Source organism: Microtus ochrogaster, chromosome 18, assembly GCF_000317375.1.
Source record: "Microtus ochrogaster isolate Prairie Vole_2 chromosome 18, MicOch1.0, whole genome shotgun sequence".
Classification (NCBI taxonomy): domain Eukaryota; kingdom Metazoa; phylum Chordata; class Mammalia; order Rodentia; family Cricetidae; genus Microtus; species Microtus ochrogaster.
Window position 1 is genome coordinate 45,474,337 of NC_022020.1, and position 22,371 is coordinate 45,496,707.

Sequence of the window (22,371 nt, forward strand, 5' to 3'; positions counted from 1 at the left end):
GCGCAGGTTCAAACCAGACTAAAAGCTTTTTGTAAATAGATTGCAAATTTAAAATGTTAGAGTTATATACAAGATCAGAATCACAGATGTCCAACCTAGATTGCTACACAAAGCACCCTAAGAAAACCATGCCAGTTCATGCTACCTTAGCCGAAATGCATTTTGTCCTCCAAGTTTTTTTCTAAGTGTTTTTGCTTTAAATACTTCAGAGCAGGGAGTGAGCTCTGGGAAAGGGAGAGGCTACTAATAGCGTGGTGGCTGCTTTACCACCTAACATACTTGCAACTGACTGGTTTTCTAATGCCTGACCCTAAGCTTAGGTCATAAAGTGAAAGACAAATGAAGAATGAAGAAAAATTAAGATTTCCCCATTGATAATTTTGGTATTCAAGGTTAGCCACTCTAGGAAAGGTTACAAAGCATAAGGAAAACCAAGACATCAATGGTATGTGTTCAGAGTTGCCTAGGTGTAAGTGCTGCCTAGTAGACCCCAGAGGACAAAACAGAAAATGGTTTTAGATGCTCAAACAAAGCATCTCCTGAAAATGTTTGAAGCAATGGGAAATTTCCTTGGCCATTTAAGGTGTATGACAGACAAGATGTTTCCATATTTGTAACATAAGTCATATGGCAAGCTCAAAGCTGTACTTTCTAAGGTAAAACAAAGGGTTGGTGGTACAGACGGTGTGGCTCTGATGGACAGAGGAATGATTGCTATCTCAGAGAAGGACATCATGGAATTTCATCATGCCACAAAAACTTATCAATTTTTTATTTATTTTTTTTATTTCCCATTTAATATTCTTGAATTGTGGTGGAACACATGGAAATTCAAAACGTGTACAATGAAGCCATTAATAGCATTATTATAAGTTATTAAAAATAGAAATATGATTAATTGGGCCATCCTTTTATGGCCCTAACTCTTTGCGTTTGCCTGAGGTTTCAAATGTTCAGAACATACCTCATTGAGAGGTCTGCAACAGTTATTGATAGTGAACAGTTGTGAGATATTTGCTGTGTGGCTAAAGTATTTTCGTGCAGCATTGAATATATACTGTCTAGAAATCTTCATATCCAGGCATATCCATGAGTTATCTTGCTTATAATCTGACAACTATTTTTCTTCTAAATGCTTTTAACTTCTGAAACTAAAATAGCTAGGAAAATAAAATGAGATCTGTTTTAATGGCATAGGGCACCCATGTGAGTTCACAGCTTGAATTTCAACCAAGAATGAACTAGCTAGTTAAACAAATGGCAAGTTCTCTTTGAAACTATACAGAGTTAGCACAGGCCTCACCCTGAAATGGATCAGGGTAACTGTATTTGAAGGGATTCTTGGGTGCAAGTGACAGCACCATGGCTTCATAACCGTATGGGGAGAGTTACAGCTCTGGTATCCTCAGAGCTCTGATGTGGCTGCCCAGCGGTACTGCTGTTTCTTGCTCTCTAAAGCAGTCCTTTCTTTCATGGCTCTGTCTGGTTAGAAAGGTATCTTTTTCTTTCTTTGAGATATAAGGTGGGAAATTGAACTAAAGATTGAAGAGAACCTTTTCTGTTACTGTTCAGGAGAGAAATCTTGCCCATATACACAACTGACCCAGATGTAAATTCTTATGGCAAATTTTAGTCAGAGCGTGGTGTGAATCTCTTTCAGGGAGTTAGAGCACCATGTAAAATAAACAGAGCTACTTACACATAGAGTACAGTTCGGTAACTGCAAGGGCATTCACATGTTAGGTATCAGATCTCCAGAATCTTCCTTGCAAAACTGGATCACTGTATCCACTTTGTATCAGCTCCATGTCCTCTTCCTCCAGCCCTTGGCATCTACCATTTTGTAGATTGTATTTGCTTAACAAGATTACTTAGATAATTCCAATATGTGAGTTCATCAGCTAGTAGCTGTGTGTGTGTTTGTGTGTGCATGAACGTGTGTGTGTATGTGTGTGCACGTGCATGTGTTTGTGCTGGCTTATATCGCCTAGTAACGTATTCTCAATTTTTTTTTTTTTTTTTTTTTTTTTGGTTTTTCGAGACAGGGTTTCTCTGTGGTTTTGGAGCCTGTCCTGGAACTAACTCTTGTAGACCAGGCTGGTCTTGAACTCACAGAGATCCGCCTGCCTCTGCCTCCCAAGTGCTGTATTCTCAAATTTAAACCATGATGTAGCAGCCACATGATTTCAAATTAAAAAAACTAAGCTTTTGTGACTTTAAAAAGATATCTGAAAACACAAATGACTTTAAGCAAATTAAAATCATAAAACAAACATGAGGAACGTGGATAGGACTGAAAATGGTGCTGCCTGCTTCACATTTTTCAATTTAAAATTCATTAAAAGTGATGGACTTCCCAACTCAAGAAACACAAAACACTGGCATGATTACATGTGCAGCCTTTGGGCTACAGCTTTTCAAAATCTGCTTTTAATATACTGTGTGATAATCTCTTTTAAGAAGAGAAAAAAAAGTATAAAATACTTTATTTCAACTTTTGAATTATAGTTATTTTCTTAGCTGTCTGAGATAGTGATGGATTCACATATGCTCATAAAAACAAGCATCTGGGCTGGTTATCTGGGGGCCTCTGTTGTTGTTTGCTTTTCTTTTTGTTTGTTTTGTCAACTCTAGAACCTCAACTGAAAAGAAAATGCCTTCATTGGGCTGGCCTGCAGGGCATTTTCTCAGTTGGTGATTTATATGAAAAAGCCAGCCCATGTGGGCAGTGACATTTGTGGACAAGTGGCCCCAGAGTATATAAAAAATCAAACAGGGAGAACCAAGAGAAGCAAACCAGTATGCAGTGTTAACCCCCAGTTTCTGCTTCAGTTTCTGCCTCTAGGTCCCTTTCTTGAGCTCTTGCCCTGACTTCTCTTCGTGATAGGCTGTGATCTGTAAAATGAAATAAATCTTCTTCAAGTCGCTTTGGTATTTCATCACAGTAATAGAATCCCCAACTAAGACAGCATTTGATAGTCTATAATTAAATTTCACAATCAGCACACTGATATCTGCTCACCTTACTCAACTCTCTCAACTTGTGTGTGTGTGGGGGGGGGAGGGTTCCTCATGTTTTTTTGTTCCATACAATTTTACTCCATATTGAACAGTTAATTTTAAAAGCAGAATTCATAGATTAATTGTGCTTATTCACAAAGTACTATTATTTTTACAAATCTCTATAGAAAAAAACAATAGTTTATGTGAAAAGAATAAATGATGTGCGAAGGGCTTATTTTGTTATGCTTACACTAACTCAATGATTTTGACTGTTTCTTTACTGTACATCTTATGACAACTTTAAATTGTTTCTTATAACTACAGAATTAAATGATTTTTTCTAAAATTACTTCTTATGATTTAAAGTCAAGCTGTGCCTTCATTGTGTGTTTTTTTTTTCCCATAGAGAAGTAGGACACATTTTATGCACATTCCTGTTAATATTTGAAGACAGCACTTAAGGAAGAATAATAGCATTAATTGGAGAAACCACTATTCCCCTTAGGACTTGTATTTTCTCTAATATAGTAAAATAAAAGAAGCATCATTAGGCATTTTCATTAGGGCAGTGGTACTCTCCATTTAGTCATTAGTATTATATAACTAAATCACAGAAAATGAAATAAGTTTAAATATTCACAGAGCAACTCATGAAGTCTTTAATACATAGTCACGATTATGTTTTACATTGTGTTAATGATTTATTATTGTCTTGTAAACCTTCGCAATCATTCTAATTGTGGACTATCCACTTCCTAGTATAAAAACCCCTCCTTGCCCCTGTTCTCCTCAATTTTATCTTAAAGAAATATATCCAAATGCTTGCAATTTAGAAGATCATTTCTTTTCAGAAAAGCATTGTGACAGCTGAGAAAAAAAAATCAGCAGAATGGAAATGCTTTCTTGCACAAATAAATTAAAGGAAATTTCTCCTTATTAGAGAAAAATTAATGTCATTGCTTGTCCTTAATGGAGAGCATCAAAGATATTCAGAGTCAGCTTTCCCAGTCATGGTCATCTCTCATTTCTCTTTTATTTCACCAAAGACTTCATGGTATGAATTGTCAGTTTGCTAGTTTTCAGGTGATAAATCAAATGATATGTAAATTTTTCTAAGGAAAATTTGACGAAGGCCATTCTTTTTCCATATTTGAAACTTTCATTAATAATGTTAGAAAAAGCAAATGTCTACAGAAGCGTGTATGTTCAAAATGCGATTCCTATCGCAATTATTATATAGCATGTACTTTTCTGAGCACTTCAGACAAACCTAGTAAATGCTGACAGTGCTTGCGGGCTTCATGCTTTGGTACACGTGTTTTAAGAGTGTTTAAACCAAAGCGTTGTGAAGTAAGGAGTCTGTGCGAGTCCACATGGTTCTAGTTCTTTGGCCTCAGTGCCAGGTCCATCCCTGATGGTCTGGCTTCTGTCTAAGTGCTCACTTGCAAGGTATACTCACTGACTGAGTTATGGTGAGACAAACAGAAATAGGTCTTTTCTTCAGAACTTATAAAATCCTATAGAAAAGAAATAGCAAATATTTCTAGACTAGACTAGGAGTTCAAAGCTATTAAGAAATGCAAGAGAATTTCTGAGTTCTCTGGGGACTGGAATTTCTACTACATGGTTCATAAAGGTGACCTTATTTGTGATGTGATTTTTTTACTGACAGAATGTAAGAAAGTGAAATGGGAGGACTGGCTGGGAAACAGAGGAGAAGATCCCCAGAAAGAAAGTGCATGCACTCCTTATAGCAGAAATGGGTGATGGAAATAGTTCTTGTGCATGCTAGGGCCATTTCCTAAGTTTAAAAACAACGTGAACAGCAAAAACTATTACTTCTTTCAGAACTCTTTTAAAATGTGTGTTGGCAAATTCAGCCTTCCCCAACCCGTCCCAGATCCATAGCTATCCTTCCCTACACACTCAACTTTGTCGTTTTTGCTTTTTATTCTCACTGCAATGCCTATTAGGTCAAAATTGTTCTGCCCATATAATCTTGGATATATGGACTTTCCATTGGAGTGTGATCAACTCCTCAGGGCTGTACTCTTAAATCTGTCTCTTCCTTCCCAGCAACTATCAGTTGCTAGTAGCTATTTGGCAAAGGGTCGGACTTTGTGCTCACCTCCCTCTCATGTTGGGATTTGGTGACATGAGCTTGTATACACCTTGTGCATGCCTTTCTCACTGTGAGTTTGGCTGTGTAGCTACCTGTGTCTGGAAGATGCTCTTTCCTTGTATTCATCCACCACCTTTGGACCTTACCCTATTGAAGATAACAGAAAATGGAAAGATCCCCCCATACTTGTGGGTTGGCAAGATTAAAATAAAAATGGCCACCCTACCAAAAGCAATATTCAGATTCAATATTCAGATTCCTTTCCTATGAAGTTTTCTAACAAAACAGGTGTGCCAAATATTTATCAAAATTTATATGTATGCAATTAATTATTGGTTTAGATTCACTTATACTAAACCTATATGCAAAGTAGTTGAAACATCATGCAAGGCTTTGAGATTCATAATGAAAAGCAAAAGACTGCCTACTTCTTCCCAACTAATGATTTACTCATTAAACTCTTTTTATTTCTAAGAGCTTTTTTTATTTTATATCACCTAGTTTTTATTTCTTTATTACAACTGCTTTCTCTCATTCTCTCAATCTTATGAAGTTGTTTGATAGCATTTTTTTTTCTCTAGCTTATCCATTTAGCCATTGGGTTTATTTTTTTCTCTTAGTTCCTTTTCATATAGAAGGATTTTTCAAACATTTATTGATCTTTATAAATTAATTCAAAATTAAATTATTTTACAACATTTGTATGAGCTTATTACGACCTTTGTATGAATGGACTGGTCATCACCTTTTACAGGGAAATTGCTAAGAAAAGCCAATTTTTCTGTTAATCATCCAATTGGATTCCCATGGATCAGGTTTGTTACTCAAGGTAGAGCCTTTTCTCAATCTACATAAATACATCTTGCTCATATCCCCTTGTAAAAAAACAAACAATATCTTCAATCATGTACATATACATATACATGTAGCTTCCTCTCACCAACTTCTCCATGATAATCAGTTTAATTTTGCTTGTCTTTCGTGTCCCTGTTTTGACAGTTCCTTCCTTTCTCTTGTTTTTCCTCTGTTGGTAAAACAGATCGGCTAATAGTTTTCTGAGAAATGTGCTAGATAGATATATATATTTGAACTAAGGACATGACCTTATTATCTCCCGCTGTTGAGACAGGCCATTCAGGGTTGACATCCTTGTTCCATCAAATTTTGGAACAATCATCTTGTTTCATTTTTTTCTTTTCTTTTCTTTTTTAAGAAGTCCAAAGACATTCAAGTTCCTAAGCTTTTTCTTTCTCTTCTCCTAACAGACTTCCAGCATTTTCTCTACTACAGGATCTTAAATTTTCATTGATTTACATGTCATGAGTTAGTCCATCTTGAAGGTTTTGGGAAATAAGCCTTTATAGTTTGGAAAGACCAGCCCTTTATCTGTTGCCTATGGGGGCAGTTTTCATGGATGATTGTGTTGATAGCTCTTTGCCTGTTTCTTTTGTTGATCTTCTGAAATGACTCTCATCCGGCTACATACAGACCTCCCAGGTGGACCTGTCCATTTTCTAAACTTCTGTCAACTGTATTTTACATTTTTTATGTCTTTTGTTTTAACTTCCTAGATTCTTTAAAATCACCCTTAATTCCCATCTCTTTTTCTTTAAATTTAAATTTACACCATTCCACTTAATTTTTGCTGTGTTTTGTATATGAGCGACCTTGGTTTATATATAGATAGAAGTGTAATGGAGCATATGATGTTATGTATATATCCGTCAGCATGACCTTATGTTACAATAATAATTGCAATACCCCCTTTCATCCTTCTGATAACAGTTACTTATTTTTTTCTTGTTTATTTGTTCCTAAAGTCTGTTTCTGTAAAGATTGTTGGTGTCTTGGATAGAAGGTTTAAACTGAAGGGCAATGAAGTCTGCAGAGATAGCTCACTCAATACAGTGCTTGCTTTGCAACCACAAGGATTTGAGTCTGGATCCCCGGCTCTCTTATAAAGGCCTAGCAGAAGCGCATGTTTGCAAACCAAGAACTGTGGGGCTCAGAGGCAGGAGGATATGAGGTTTATTAGTTAGTCAGCCTGACCGTATTGGTGAGATCAGGTTCAGTGAGAGAGCCCATCTCAAAAACTAAGATGGCATTCCTGGGGGTATACTTCCCCCAAATTTTGTATTCCGTTGCCTCTGCATTTTCACAACTGTGTTTCTTGCCGCTGTATTCAACATAGCAAGGAAACAGAACCAGCCTCGATGTCATCAACAGATGATTGGCTAGGGAAACTGTAGTACATATACACGATGGGATATTTTCAGCCGTAAAGAAAAATCCAATTTTCAGAAATATGATGGAACTGAAATGTCTATTAGATGAGGTGATCAAACTACAAAAAGATAAAGTCTTCCCCCATATCCTAGCCTATAATGCATATGTGTATTTGTAGGAACATGTGTTAAGTCTGGGTAAAGTCTAAATATCTAGAAAAAGAGACTCAGTGAGTAACACTGGGTCATGAAGGAGGATGACGGGTGGACATAGGACACATGGGCCATAAACAAGGAAGTGAATGGGGCCTGGGAGCTATGGAAGGGAGTACACAAGGTAGGGGAAAGGCTCGTCACAAGGCACACCTCTTTAGGAAATGTCCCTATGCTAACTAACATTATATGCTGGTTGGACTCAGGGAATTAATAATAGACTAAAAAGATACGAAGTTAGGAGGGAAACATGGTGTGTGACAGACAATAGGGAGGCTAGAGGTAGGGACTATTGAATATGTATGATCAAAGGATGTTGTGTAAATGTATTTTTAAAGAATAGACAAAAGTACGCCAATTATTATTTATCCCCCCCCCCGTGTGTGTGTGTGTGTGTGTGTGTGTGTGTGTGTGTTCATGCACACATGTGCTTGTGAGCACACAAACCTGAACAGGGAGGTCAGAGGACAGTGGAATACTTGCTGGAGTCTGTTCCTTCCTTCTAGCTTGTTCATCGTGGTTGGCCGCAAGCACCTTTGCCACCTGAACTGCCCCTCCTACCACAAAAACACTTCTTTGGGGATGTTCTACTGGGAACTCACCAAGGCTAGCTGGCCTGGGTCTGGAAAAGCCTGGAATAAAACTGGACTTTCTGAACATAGCGGACAATGAGGACTACTGAGAACTCAAGAACAATGGCAATGGGTTTCTGATCCTACTGCACGCACTGGCTTTGTGGGAGCCTAGGCAGTTTGGATGCTCAACTTACTAGACCTGGATGGAGGTGGGGGTTCCTTGGACTTCCCACAGGACAGGGAACCCTGATTGCTTTTCGGGCTGAGGAGGGGGGGGACATAATTGGGGAAGGGGGAGGGAAATGGGAGGCGGTGGCGGGGAAGAGACAGAAATCTTAAATAAATAAATAAATTTAAAAAAAATTAAAAAACACTTCTTTGAATCGTGTCTTTAGTGTGTCTCCTGGTATCTTACATTTGCAGTCTCTCTAAGGGACCTACCTTTTTTCCTTCTCACTTTATTTTCCTGTCTGTGACAGTTTGCATTTTACATTTAAATCTACAGGCGGATGTCTCCTCTCAACATCACGTCCCTGCCGTCTTATATTTCTTCTTTGTTTGCTAAATGTTTTCCTCAGTTCCATAGCTTATAATTTCTTATGGGATTGAGGGAGGTGGCAGTTCTTTATGTTGGTTTTTAAACTGGGATTTTGTATTTGTGCTTTCTTAGGAAAATGACTTGGCTCAGAAAGAAGTACTTTTAACCAGGCAAGACATTCACCTTATATTTATCTTGGAAGTGTGTTCAAAACAGTTCTATATTTGCTAATTTCAACAAAGACAAGACATTGATTTTCTCTGCAGCCTAAAATTACATCTGTTCCATGGACAAACCTCCCATGTGTTTCATATCTCCCATGCCTCTGCGTTTTCTATTTCTTTGAAACAGATGTTGAATCCAGGGATTGATTCTACCTGAGTTTTTCTTGTGAGTGTCTGCACCCAAGTTATAAACTAAGGGCTATGTGCTCAATGTTTTTAGACTATTTCTTTTCCTAGCTCTCTGTGAACTCTGCCGTCTGCAGCAATTTTCACCAACGGCATTGCCCTGTGTGGCCTTCTGTGACCATTGCCCTGTATGGCCTTCTGTGACCATTGCAGTGCATGGCCTTCTGTGACCATTGCCGTGCGTGGCTTTCTGTGACCATTGCCCTGCGTGGCCTTCTGTGACCATTGCCCTACGTGGCCTTTTGTCACCAGTTGCCTCCTGATGGACTTTCTCATCCTCAACCACCCATGGAAATCCCCCACATTTTCTTTGTGACCAATATTATTTTAAATTGGAGCTGGTTGTATTTTCTTTTCAACGTTATTATTTTTAAATAACATACAGTCTGGGGAATTTTTATCTTGCAGTTGTGTGGCCTAATGGTATCTACTAAGCTGATACGGTTGTATAACCATTTTAAAACTCATAAATCAGCTTTCCATTATTCTTATATTGACCTTGTGTCTATTTAAATACCCAACTCCTTTCTGTATATATAAAGGATTTTGAAGTTTTTTCTTTTGCATATCTATGGTCATTTCATAATTATGCAAACTATATTTCCATTACTAATAAATTCAAAGGCAGAGGGAACTCAACATAGTAAAGTGTTGCAATAATTCACATTAAATCATTTCTGGACATCTATTGTTTTTTTCTGACTTTTCATAATACATTTTTCTCATAGCCTCTCGGACACTGAGGCAGTGGGTGACTTAAATCATTGTTATCATTACAATTGTGATTATGTTATTGTATCATGGTGCTATCACAAAGTCAACTGATAATTACAAAAAACAAGCAAATTCAACTATAAGTTATATATCACGTCAAACAAGCTCCTATAATTTTCAAGTGTAAACTTTACATTCTTTTCTCAGGTTTTGCTGTATTCCATATGTAATATGATACGTACCATGTTGTTTTAACCCCATTTTCATCGTTCTTAATAGAGTTTTAATTAATTAACTCAACCACTATAAACTTTAATTTGGTGAAATAATCACAATATTCTTTTCTTATAATTTAATTTGCCAATAGTACGTGAAATACTTAAGCACTCACTCTATGTAGCCAAATTTCAAATTCTGCCTTGATGAGCATGAAAATAAAGGAATGTTTTAACTGGGGGTGCAATCTTCCTTCTCTGAAGAGTCCTAATAAAAAGCCACAATTTCAAAATAAAGTTGCTGCGTCCTTGAATAGTTATTTCCATGTAATTATTGTTTACTAAGGACTCCCTATTAGATAGCTACAATGTTAAAAAGTCATGCATGCTTTTATCTTAGTTAATGCAATTTCAATAAGCATTGAAGTAGTTGGCATTTTATCTTTGGACAGAGGAGACAAAGGATTAAATAGACTTACTACGAAATTCCCTAGACAAGACAGAGCGCCATGTTCAAAAACCTATGTATACTTTGTAAAAACCGAAACGGTCCTGTACTTCGTGCTATACATTACTACACCTGTAGCGCCCATGCCCCCACAAGACAGTATGCGAGCTGGGAACTAAGTTGGAGACTTTAAGACACATAGACAGACACACGAGAGAGACACGAGTCATCCTTGATTCAAGAATACCAAATTTATTGTGCTCAGGGGAAGCTTATATGGGGCTCTGCCCATGCCCCAGCTCTTGGGATCTTTCAGCTGTAGACCCATCAACCTGCCATCAAGGTCTGTGCTCAGAGCAGCTGCAAGCTGCTCAGAGCAGAGGAAAACAAGTTGTTTTGCTCAGAGCAGCTGCAAGCATAGGAAAAACATGCCGCTCACAGGGAATTCAGGGTCTCGTGGTCCTTAGCCCCCAATAGCTCCCAACAATACTTAATCTCTGTTGGTTCTGAAGTACACCTCTTAGATTAACTGTCCAACCTTAATACTAAATTTAACCTTTTTAAATATGAAAGTAAAAATTTTGAACAACAATCTATATGCCTCTTAGTAAAAAGTCTTTTGATGATAATATCATAATTACTATATTACCTGAAGTATGTAGTATAAATGATCTGATTTTGAAAATGTTTTCTATCCCCTACTAGATACCAAATGCTACCAAATAAAACCACAGTACAGGAATGTATTACCTCTTTTTGAGTCATTGACTAATAGGGTCTTATAGAATCCCCAAATGCTGTGGTTACCCTCCACAACATGATGGTAATATCCTGTTCCTGAAGACATCACATGCTTTCAGTATAGAAGATGGAGAAATCTGCCTTGGGTTCCACAGGAAGCTTTCTTTCTCTTTGCCAGCATCCATAGTGCTAGAAGGTACTATACATGCTGCCAAAGGAGAAAAGTAATAATCCACCTCACCCTATGAACCTTGTGAGCTATAATAATAACCAGTCTGCAAGAAATACACACTGGTCCAATAGTGGCACATGTTAGGGGAGTGATAATCACTTTTCAATCGGATTTAAGGCCACCTCTGTGAGATGAAACAATGATGTTAATGAGATCAAGAACCTGAGACTAGATAGGTTAGATACCCAGGGGGGGCACCTACTACTATTATTCTACTACTATTATTCTACTACTATTATTCTACTAGATGAACATAGCTGTACCATAACTCCCAATGACGTATTACCATGCTCATAGATCAGTATCTTTCTCAGCTCTCTCTAAAAAAAGCTTCTTCACTCAGTATATTTTATTTGTGTGGATGTGGTAGAACGCTTTTGATTCCTGTCATAGAAAGAAATGTGAGTTGGACATTTTGAATGCTGATTTTAAAAATATGTATCTTCACTTACATTTCTGGGTTAGTAAATTTGTTATAGGTGAGCTGAAAGCTTTCCTGGTTCGGAGGCTGTCAATCATGTCTAACTGGATATAACTTGAGATGAGCAGTGTAAGTCAGCTTCTTACCAAGCACTTCCTTAATGAAGCTGGTATACTAGGACACTAAATGTTCAAGGCTCATCTGGCAAAGAGCCTATTCCTGCCATGCCAAGCAGTAAACCTGTTTTACTCTTCAGCAAACATCCTCTTAGAGAAACCCATGGCATGGTCACTGCACCTCTTTTCTTCTTAAGGGTCTCCTAGGGGGTTATGGAAATATTTGAATGATTTGGGACTGGTTTTGGGAGAAATAAAGATACAAAATACTTGAAAATATATAAACCATTGGTTTACAGTATCCCCCCCCCATGTGTCTGGCATTTGTTACCTGAGTCCAAGTTGAATTTTTAAAAAAAAAAAAATGTTGATCTAATTAGAAGCAGAAAGTAAAATGGTTGTTAATAGTAGGGTTGAGATAATAGTTTCACTGACACGCTATGGTCAAGGGCTCTACGATACAAAATGGAGGATGAGGTCAATAATAATGTAGTGTTCTTGGGGGGCGTGGATTTCATGAAATGATACCTATGATATAGCAAATATGCTAATTAGCTACGTTTAATTACTCCCATTATTTTTGAATACTTCAAAACCTTATATTATATATGATAAATAAAACTTTATGTTTGTTTTAGAAATAAAACTTGTTATTTTTATAATATAATTTATAATATAAATTATAGTATGATTTTATAAAGCTTATTAACAAAGTGCCATGTTAATAAATATTTATTAAATATTTTCATTTAAATGTTTAACTATCATGCTCGTTTTCCTTTCCATCTTACATTCTGGTTGCCTTTACTTTGCAGATGCAGCAGCTGTTCCATGAAAACTATGAACACAACCGCAAGGGTTACATCCAAGACCTTCACAACAGCAAAATCCACGCGGCCATCACACTTCATCCGAACAAAAGGCCTGCGTACCAGTACAGACTGCATAATTACATGCTCAGCCGGAAGATCTCTGAGCTCCGCTACCGAACCATCCAGCTCCACAGGGAAAGCGCCCTTATGAGTAAGCTTAGCAACAGCGAAGTGAGCAAAGAGGACCAGCAGCTGGGGGTGATGCCCTCTTTCAATCACTTCCAGCCACGGGAGATAAATGAGGTCATCGAGTGGGAATTCTTGACTGGGAAGCTGCTTTACACAGCTGCTGAGAACCAGCCCCCTCGACAGAGCATCAACAGCATCCTAAGGACAGCCCTGGATGACACCGTCCTGCAGGTAATGGAGATGATCAACGAGAATGCCAAGAGTAGGGGCCGACTCATAGACTTCAAGGAAATTCAGTATGGCTACCGCAGGGTCGACCCCATGCATGGGGTGGAGTACATTTTGGATCTGCTACTCCTGTACAAAAGGCACAAAGGGAGGAAACTGACGGTGCCGGTGAGGCGCCACGCCTATCTTCAGCAATTATTTAGCAAGCCTTTCTTCAGAGAAATGGAGGAACTCGATGTCAACAGCTTGGTGGAGAGTATTAACAGCGGCACTCAGTCATTATCGTTCATCTCCAACTCTCTAAAGATACTCTCTTCTCTTCAAGAGGCCAAAGAAATGGGAGGGCACAATGAAAAGAAAGTACACATTCTTGTTCCCCTTATTGGCAGGTACGATATTTTCTTGAGATTCATGGAAAATTTTGAAAGTACGTGTCTTATCCCAAAGCAAAATGTAAAGCTGGTCATCATCCTTTTCAGTGAGGATTCTGGCCAAGACTCCAACAAGCACATTGCGCTGATACAAGACTATCAGAATAGGTACCCTAAGGCAGAAGTGATGCTGATTCCCATGCAGGGAGAGTTTTCCAGAGGTCGTGGTCTTGAAATGGCTTCTTCTCAGTTTGACAATGACACGTTGCTGCTATTTTGTGATGTTGACTTGATCTTTAGAGGAGACTTTCTCCAACGATGTAGAGACAACACAATTCAGGGACAACAGGTATATTTCCCCATCATCTTTAGCCAGTATGACCCAAAGGTGACCCACATGGGAAATCCTCCCCCAGAGGATGACTTTGTATTCTCAAAGGAAACTGGATTTTGGAGAGACTATGGCTATGGAATCACCTGTATTTACAAAAGTGATCTACTGGGTGCAGGTGGATTTGATACCTCAATACAAGGCTGGGGACTGGAAGATGTCGATCTCTACAGTAAAGTTATCCTATCTGGCTTACAACCCTTCAGAAGTCAAGAAATAGGAGTGGTGCACATTTTCCATCCAGTTCATTGTGATCCTAACTTGGACCCTAAGCAGTATAAGATGTGTTTAGGATCCAAAGCAAGTACGTTTGCCTCAACCATGCAACTGGCTGAACTCTGGTTAGAAAAACATTTGGGTATCAGGGACAATCGAACTCTCTCCTGACAGTCCAGGCAACACTTAATTGCCTTTTGAAAGGGGAGTTTACCTCAGTGTTGGCTGTTATTATTTTTATTTTATTATTGTTATTTTATTGTTATTGTTATTGTTGTTGATATAATTTTATTTTGTTGTTCTGGTCTTAAAGTACTCTTGGTTGTCTTCCAAATGGGTGTTTGTTGACCTCAAGCAAGAAGAGTCTGAAGTTCACTGATATTCCACAGTCAGAGTTCTACTGAAGTCAATACACGTATTACTTTTCTATAACTTGCTTTGAGATTGAGATTGAGTTAAATCGTGGCAGTCAAATGGCCTTGGAAGCGCATTCGTCACAAGAGACAGCTTAGAAGAATGTTCTCTTAGGGCTTAAAGATGCAATATTGACTTTTTCTTTTGTTTGTCAACTTCAATGTGATACAAATATTTACTGGTGAAAGGTACCACAAAAGTGCTTTATGCTTCCTATGGGGAAGGGACTCTGTGACATAAACTTGAGTTTTGTAATTTATACAAGGACTTAAATATATAGACAATAATTTTCTTCATCGTTAGAATTTTTAAAGTAAATGAACACCTATGATTGTATGTTTATTTTTTAAGAAAAAAGTTTTAAAAATTGAGGAGTACTGTTCCACAAGCAACCGGTACTGGCTACCCTGGTCTTACAATGACGAACTCCTCCCAACTGTCTGCTATAAATGCGAAGGAACTTTATTTTCTCAAGGAAATATGATTTAATGAAATATTCATGTACATTTTAGAAGCTTTATGAAACAATGTCCTTCATTTGCTGGCAAGAAGATAAAACATGACAGAACCTGTTTATTTATAATAAAACACAGGTATACCCGTATTCTTTTTCAAAAACATTGACGACGCTCTGTTGTTTCCTTTCTGTCTTATTTGATGTAATTTCTAGGGTGGTGTTCAACAAAACATTCTGGCTTTACTAGATGGGAAAAATACCATATATATTTTTCATGGATCATGGGAAAGTGTATTGTGTTCTGCCTTACTCCCAGCCTTCATAAGTGATTCACGAGAATAAATTCTTAATTCAGTAATCCACCCTCTGAAAGGAGACTACTCTCTTCTCAGTCTCTGAAGACTAGGACTTCTCCAACCACAAAAGAATCATTCAAAATCTGCCTTAGAAAGTATATAAAAATAGAACAATCCTGGGGGAAATTATAAAGAAGATTAATTTTATAATTATGAAAAAAACACCTAGGGAAATATCTCATTTCTCACTACAGTTTTTCTTTTAACTGAATCTATGAGGTCATTGCTAGAAAAACTGTCATATTTAAGAAATGTAGGAGAGAATGAATACCTATATACTTACGCAAGGAAGTCTCATGAAACTTGTTCTAAAAAATCGTTCTGCGAACAGGTAACACATGTACACAAAAATCAAACAAAATATTTCAACATTGGTAACTCTCTGGCTTTCCACCTAGACCTTCCTGGTGCTGACCAGACCATGTGTGTCGTCATGCCTGTCTTCAGCCTCTGATGAAGAAAAGGTTTATCTTTTACATTTTACCCTTATGAACATAGTAAAGAAAATGACTTTCATTTTTCACCAAAAACAAGAACAATTTTTATCAAAGTCAGCTGGAGAGTGAGTCTTACAAATGGCTGGCATTGTTTGTGACGCATGGCCACAAGGGCACTAAGCTAGGAGGGTCCTAGCCTGGTAACAACCCCTTTTACTGAAAGTCTTCCCAGGTCTTCAAAATAACATTACTTAGTATTGAGCAAAACAGGAAGGAAAGTTCCCTGCCTAAACACATCATCTTAATCATTTTAAGTACACCAGAAAGGAATTAATGACATTTTCACTTTTAAAATGTTTATCTTGACAGGGCCAGCACTTTAAAATTGATCTCTGCTCTTATGTTTCCCTGGGTTTTCACAATACTTATTTTAATAGCGTATTTTCTTACCTTACATAACTTGGCTCTTGTGCACATTTTGTTTTCTTAAAAAGAAAAATGTATGAACATTTAGTTATTTATTTTGGATAATTATTATCCATTGATCATGGCTAGTTAATGTTTTAATATTTGAGTCTATTTTTAACATGAATGAGTCCTGAAAGAGCGTATTAGTGAATAATAAACATAAACACCACATTCCAAACACTCTACGTTGTAGAGTTAACCAAGGGCAAAGCAGCATTTCAATTATTTTCCTTCTTTTATTTTTTAGACTATAATATAATTTCATAATTTCTCCTTCCCTTCTCTTTTAACCCTTTTTGCTCTCTTTCAAATCCCTGGCCATTTCTTTTGGTTAATTGTTGTTACATGCATATGTCTTACATTCATATACTTCTAAATATAACTTGCTCAGTCTGTGTAAGGTTACTTGTATCCATGTTTTCAGGCCTGAGCATTTTTGTAAAGGGCAATTAATTGTTGTCCTCTTTCCTGGGGAAGACTATTTCTGTTGTTCTCATCGTTCCATAGGTGCACAAAGGTCTTTGTGTAGGGGTGAACCATGGACCTGTACAGGCGAGATGAAGGGCTGCAAAGACTGCATTTAAGTGTAGCTGTAAACCAGCACACTACTGTGACCAACTAGTCTAAGTACATCTAACATCGGTTATGTAATTTGACATAAGTTACTGACTATTTCTTTTCAGGCAATATTGTATTTCCTGACTGACAATTTAAGGGTCATGATGTTAGTAAAATTAAGTTTGTTGATTTACATGGTATCTGTTTTCTTACTGTGTTAAAGTTTAAGAAAATACAATGTGAATATGGTCAGAAGAAAAAAAATATGTAGTCTCAGTAATACAAACACAGCATTCTGTTATTTGAATATCTATGGTTATTTTTACAAACATCACCCTAAAATGTTCCATTATCCTTCCACATCACTATGGGTATATGATTACTCACTCAAAAACATGCAATGCATTTTACTTAAATGCATTTACTTAATCCGCATAATAGCTCTCAAGATTCTTTGAATATTCTATATATTTAATAGAAGAAGGAATGGAGGTATTCATCAATTATGGGACTCTATGGAAAGCAGGTTTAAACTAAAGGTTATTCCGAAGGGAAGTGTCTGCCTTGGGTCTTTGCCTGACTTCTCAGGTATTGGCAGGATATAAAATCAATGGAGGGCAAAGATCAGCTGTCACCATAGATGCATTTAGTCCACACCTAAGCATGCTTCTTTTGCCAAATGTTCTTCTGGAGAGAGCTAAGCTTGCTGTAGCCGCCACCTAGCTTCATAATCCTCTCCCACACTGTTGGATCCTTTGTACGCAGCTCTGCTGGGAGCGGCAATCATTCCGCTGTTTACCTGCACATATGCCACGGGACCTCAGCAAGGAAAGATGTGAAAATGTCTGATGCCGGCAGCTGTTTTTCTGTTTGATCCTGGCCAACTAAGTGCAAAAGTATTCTACACTGAAGAAAGTCAGCATGTGACTCTACAGACTTGAGATAAACACATACACTGTCATTATCCAAATGTTTCTGGATCTAAGAGTTGAGCCCATTATAAATAATTAACAGTTTGAGAGCTAAGTACAGAAATGAAATATTCAAATGTGTGCTCATCACCCAAACAAGTAAATAAATGTTGCCCAGAAACTTAAATAAAAGAGTAACATTTTAGCATAAGAAGGCCCAAGGCAGCAGCACCATGACTAGAATGACTGATTAGTGGCCCAGGTTAACACCGATTTCTTTCTTCTAAGAACAGGATTCATTCCTTTTTATCAGCTTGATTGTTCAGAAGTTCATCCAGTTAGGGCTTATTACAGTGTACTGTAATATAGTACATAGACCTTGAACTGGATAGTTTTCTGCTTCTCTTCTCTCCCACCCAACAGGAAATTGGTTCATATAGATAATACAGAAATGAAAATCTGCAGTAGCCCATGAAATATCTGGAGCTTTATACTGCCCTTGATGATATGATCTGAAGGTGGAAACAAAGCTTTCTCTACATTCTGCTTGTGTAGGAAAGCTACCACTGTCTTCCTTCTGTCTTCCTGCTTTCTGAGACTTGCCTGTGGTCCCATCCACTATAGGAAGTTGGTGTGCTTTATTCTAGTGGCAGATCTTCTGCTAGCAACCTAGAGATTTCTGAGCTTCCTTTCTAACTTATGCTTAATTACTAAGGGCAAACCATTTTCAGAAAGTACCCTGAGTTGAGGAACGATGCAGGATAAACTGACAAGGTGATGTTCTCAAGGACAATAATGGAATTTTTAACTGCTACTGGCTTGCCTCCTTTCCCCTGCCCACTTTCTCTCAACATCTTAATCATTTTTAGCATGCAGTATTAGAGGATTTCTTTTTCTGATGCTGACTGACAGTCTCTTTATCCTTCAGGGACATCAATAGGGCACAGTGTAGCCTCTGTAGCCAGTGTGGTCCTGCTTTTTTCGGTCCCACAGCCTCTCTCGGATGCCAGTCGTGCTGCTAAGTTTGCCATGACAGATGGTGAGGATGCTGTGGACCCCACCAATGATTCATTTCCCCAGATGGCTAGAAGCCGCATCTGGATCGAGCCAGAAACCATCAACTTCAATTTCACATCCAATTGTCAATTTCCTTCTTCTGTCCCAATCTGCTTAGCCACCAACATCTGAGCAAAGTGTGCTCCATACTAGGTATTATAACAATGAAACTCAATCAATACATTAGTTCTACATGTTGACAAAACTGCCTCTAGAGTTTGTTGATATATTATGCATACTTACACATTTTTTGGAAATCTACTATTACATTTTAGAGAACTTGGTCCACCTGAAATTGAACTGATAAAATTTTATATAAAGTGGTCCTGTTAGGAAAAGGGATACTTCCATCATGAACACAAACACACAGCAGAACCAAAGATACAAATATTCATGCTAACCACCACATTAACCAATTAGCAAATATTTATTGAGGAATTATTTTTGGTAAAATTATTATCAAGTAAAACTCTAAAACTGTGAAGACATACAACAGTAGATATTGAGCAAATAAAATGACTGCCAAAAGTTCATATAAAAAAATGAAAATAAATACCACAACCTGATGTGGGATGTTCTTCTGTATATGTGCTGCTTTGATTGGTTGATCAATAAAGCTGTCTTGGCAAATGGGTTAGCACAGTAAAGCCAGGTGGGAAATCGGAACAGAGAAAGAGAGAGAGAGAGTATGCAGAGGTGAGGAGATGCCATGTTTCCACTGGGGAAGCAAGATGAAAGGTAACAAGTCACAAGCATTATGGTAAAATATAGAATAATAGAAATGGTTTGAGTTAAGTTGTAAGAGCTAGTTAATAATAAGACCTAGCTAATAGGCCAAACAGTGTGTAATAAGCTTCCATCACCACAACCATGATAAAATTTATCCCCACTCCTCTAAATTACTCCAACATCTGTTTCTAAAGTAGAGTCTAATTGAAGGAAAATAAAACGTTAAAGATAGAGTGGTAATGAGGTGTGTATTATTTTTATATTTCCAGTTCCCTCATACTTCCCATGACATTTAAGCATGTTTATAACTGCCTCTACCTTTCAGTATTTTACTTAAATTTCTGTGTTTCACACCCAGGAATTACTTGATAAAAGAATTATACAATTTAGACAACAGGTTTCTCATGCTGGGTCTGAGGGGATAGTATTGTGAGCTTGAATGGTGATATTTACATGATATATTCAACTTTCTTCATTGCAATCCTGGTGTATTGAAAGCATGCTGGAATACATTGCTTTTCCTAGGAAGCTAATTGGAATCCCAGCAGCTTTTATATACCCCAGTGAGCATTTAGATAGAGACTGAAGGCAGAGATGGCTAGAATGCTTTGATCCCCCTCAAATGGTTATCATTCCTTAATTAATCTGTTAAGTATTAAGTCCTGAATTTAACAGAAAAAGTATTGCATCAAAATACCTACTGGAAAAAAAATACCTACTGGATTAATTTTTCATTTAGAAATGAATTTCATGAATAAATCTTAATGTGTATTTAGAAGCTTTTTGCCTTTGCAAAGTAAGCATATCAATAATAATACACACACACACACACACGTGTGTGTGTGTGTGTGTGTGTGTGTGTGTGTGTGATTACAGAATCAGCCTGTTCAGAATTCAAAGCAGTTGCCCATTTAAATCCTGAACAAGTTTCCGTGGTGTGGTGAACATCCTTTAATTTTCCAAACTCTTCTAAATGAAACACATTCATTTGCCAAATTTAATTTCTTTGAGTACCCTTAGGATTACTTGATGCAGGTAGTGAAGTTTGGTTATACAAAGAAAAAATGGGACATCTCCTTATAATTTTCTTGGCTTGTTGTCAAGTGATAGAAAAATTTCCTTCAAACCTTTGCTATTAACGTGGTATTTCCTATGGAATTCTGAGTCTTCAGGACATTTCCTGCCAACAACTGTCACTCACCACGTCCATCTGTGCTCTATGCACCACCACACTGTTCATGTACGGGAAAGGGGCTAGAGATTGAAACACACAAAGACTCACAGACAGAAACACGGACCATCCTTGAAACAGGAGTGCCCCAAGAATGCCCCCTTAATTGTGTCCAGGGGCAGCTTATATAGGGATAGCCACACCCCAGCCAAACGCACCAGAAACCATTCCCCTGCCATCAGGAACACCTAAGGGTCTCATGTTCAGAGCAGCTGTAGGCACTCAGATCAGGGGAAAACAAGTTGTTTACAAGAAATTCAGGATCTGAGGGTTCACAGCTCCCAACAAACAACTGATCAATTTCATCATTACCTTGTGGTAGAGGGCCTAGTAGACCAGTATGGGATCTGAAATGTGTTATATACAAGGGATGTTTCTAACTATTTCCTGTAATTGAACAAACACCAATTCTGAATCATCTTGTATAAATTTAGTGGTTTTAGTATGTAAACCAACTCTTTCTGCAAATTGAGAATCAGTAACTATATTAAGAGGCTTTGGAAAATCTAATAATACCATGAGAATAGCATATAATTCTGACCTTTGAACAGGGATTTAAGCCATTTTACTTATATCTCCTGACTTATAACCTTCCTCTCCTGATTCAGTTGCATCAGGATAGAATGTAGGGGCTCCAGAAATTGGTGTTCCTTGCACAAAGTGAGGAAAAATCCAAATTAGTTCTTTTTATAAACTGAAGTCTCTTGCTTTTTGGGATATTTGTTGCTAATTTCTCACAGGAAATTACTGTAAGCTCTTTGCCAATGTTCATTTTCTGTCCATAATGAAGAAAATTTCAGCATTAGTAAAAGGTACTACAATTTCTCTTGGGTCTATTTCTGTTTATTGATGAAGTCTCAATTTTCCTTTCAGAATCAATTCAGAAAACATTTTTTTTGTACATAGATCATTAATTTTTTACTCGGTCTGTGTGGCAAAAATATTCAATTTAAAATATTATCTTCTCTCTGCATAAGAATTCCTGTAAGAGAATGCACAGAAGGTGGCATGACCAGGATACAATCAAGCTCTGAATACAAGTAATCAACATGTGCATCTTGTGGTTTCTTTTCTACCAAAGTCAATTCTCTCTCAGCCTGAATTAATAGGTTTTTTTTGGTTTGTTTTTTTTTTTTTTTTTTTTTTTTTTTTTTTTACTATTTAAGTCCTTATTACCTTGTAAGGTTTGAAATAAGTTACTTAGTTCTTGTGTTTCAATCTAATTGTGGACTGTAGCCAGTTAATATCTCCCAGCAATGTTTGAAAATCATTAAGAGTTGGTAATTGATCTCTCGTGATTTGTACCTTTTGTCGTTAAATGTTTTATAAACCTATCTTATATCCTCAGTAATTAATAGAATCCCATTTTTTTAAATTTTTTCAGGAGCAATTACTAAAAAGGCAAAATTTTCTTCACACTTTCTTTTTAAGGTAATCATGGCTAAATCAGTGACCTACGGGAGGCCCCTCTGGGTGTTTCCAAGTGACAAAGGGTTATTTTGTCTCTCCATTTTCGTCTGCATTCATCATCCAGTAATGGTCTTTGCCATACCTTCTACATACTCCAGAAGGCT

The 22,371-nt window shown here is 37.4% G+C and overlaps 1 protein-coding gene across 1 annotated transcript in view; it reads left to right on the forward strand.

The window, feature by feature from the left end:
• The window catches only part of Chsy3 (chondroitin sulfate synthase 3), a 228,842-nt gene extending 213,580 nt beyond the window's left edge, over positions 1-15,262 (forward strand). Inside the window, exon 3 of the mRNA XM_026783633.1 lies at positions 12,789-15,262. Coding sequence (XP_026639434.1) covers positions 12,789-14,351 — 1,563 coding nt within the window. The 3' untranslated portion in view covers positions 14,352-15,262. The remainder of the gene's footprint in view (positions 1-12,788) is intronic.
• The last annotated feature ends 7,109 nt before the right edge of the window (positions 15,263-22,371 follow it).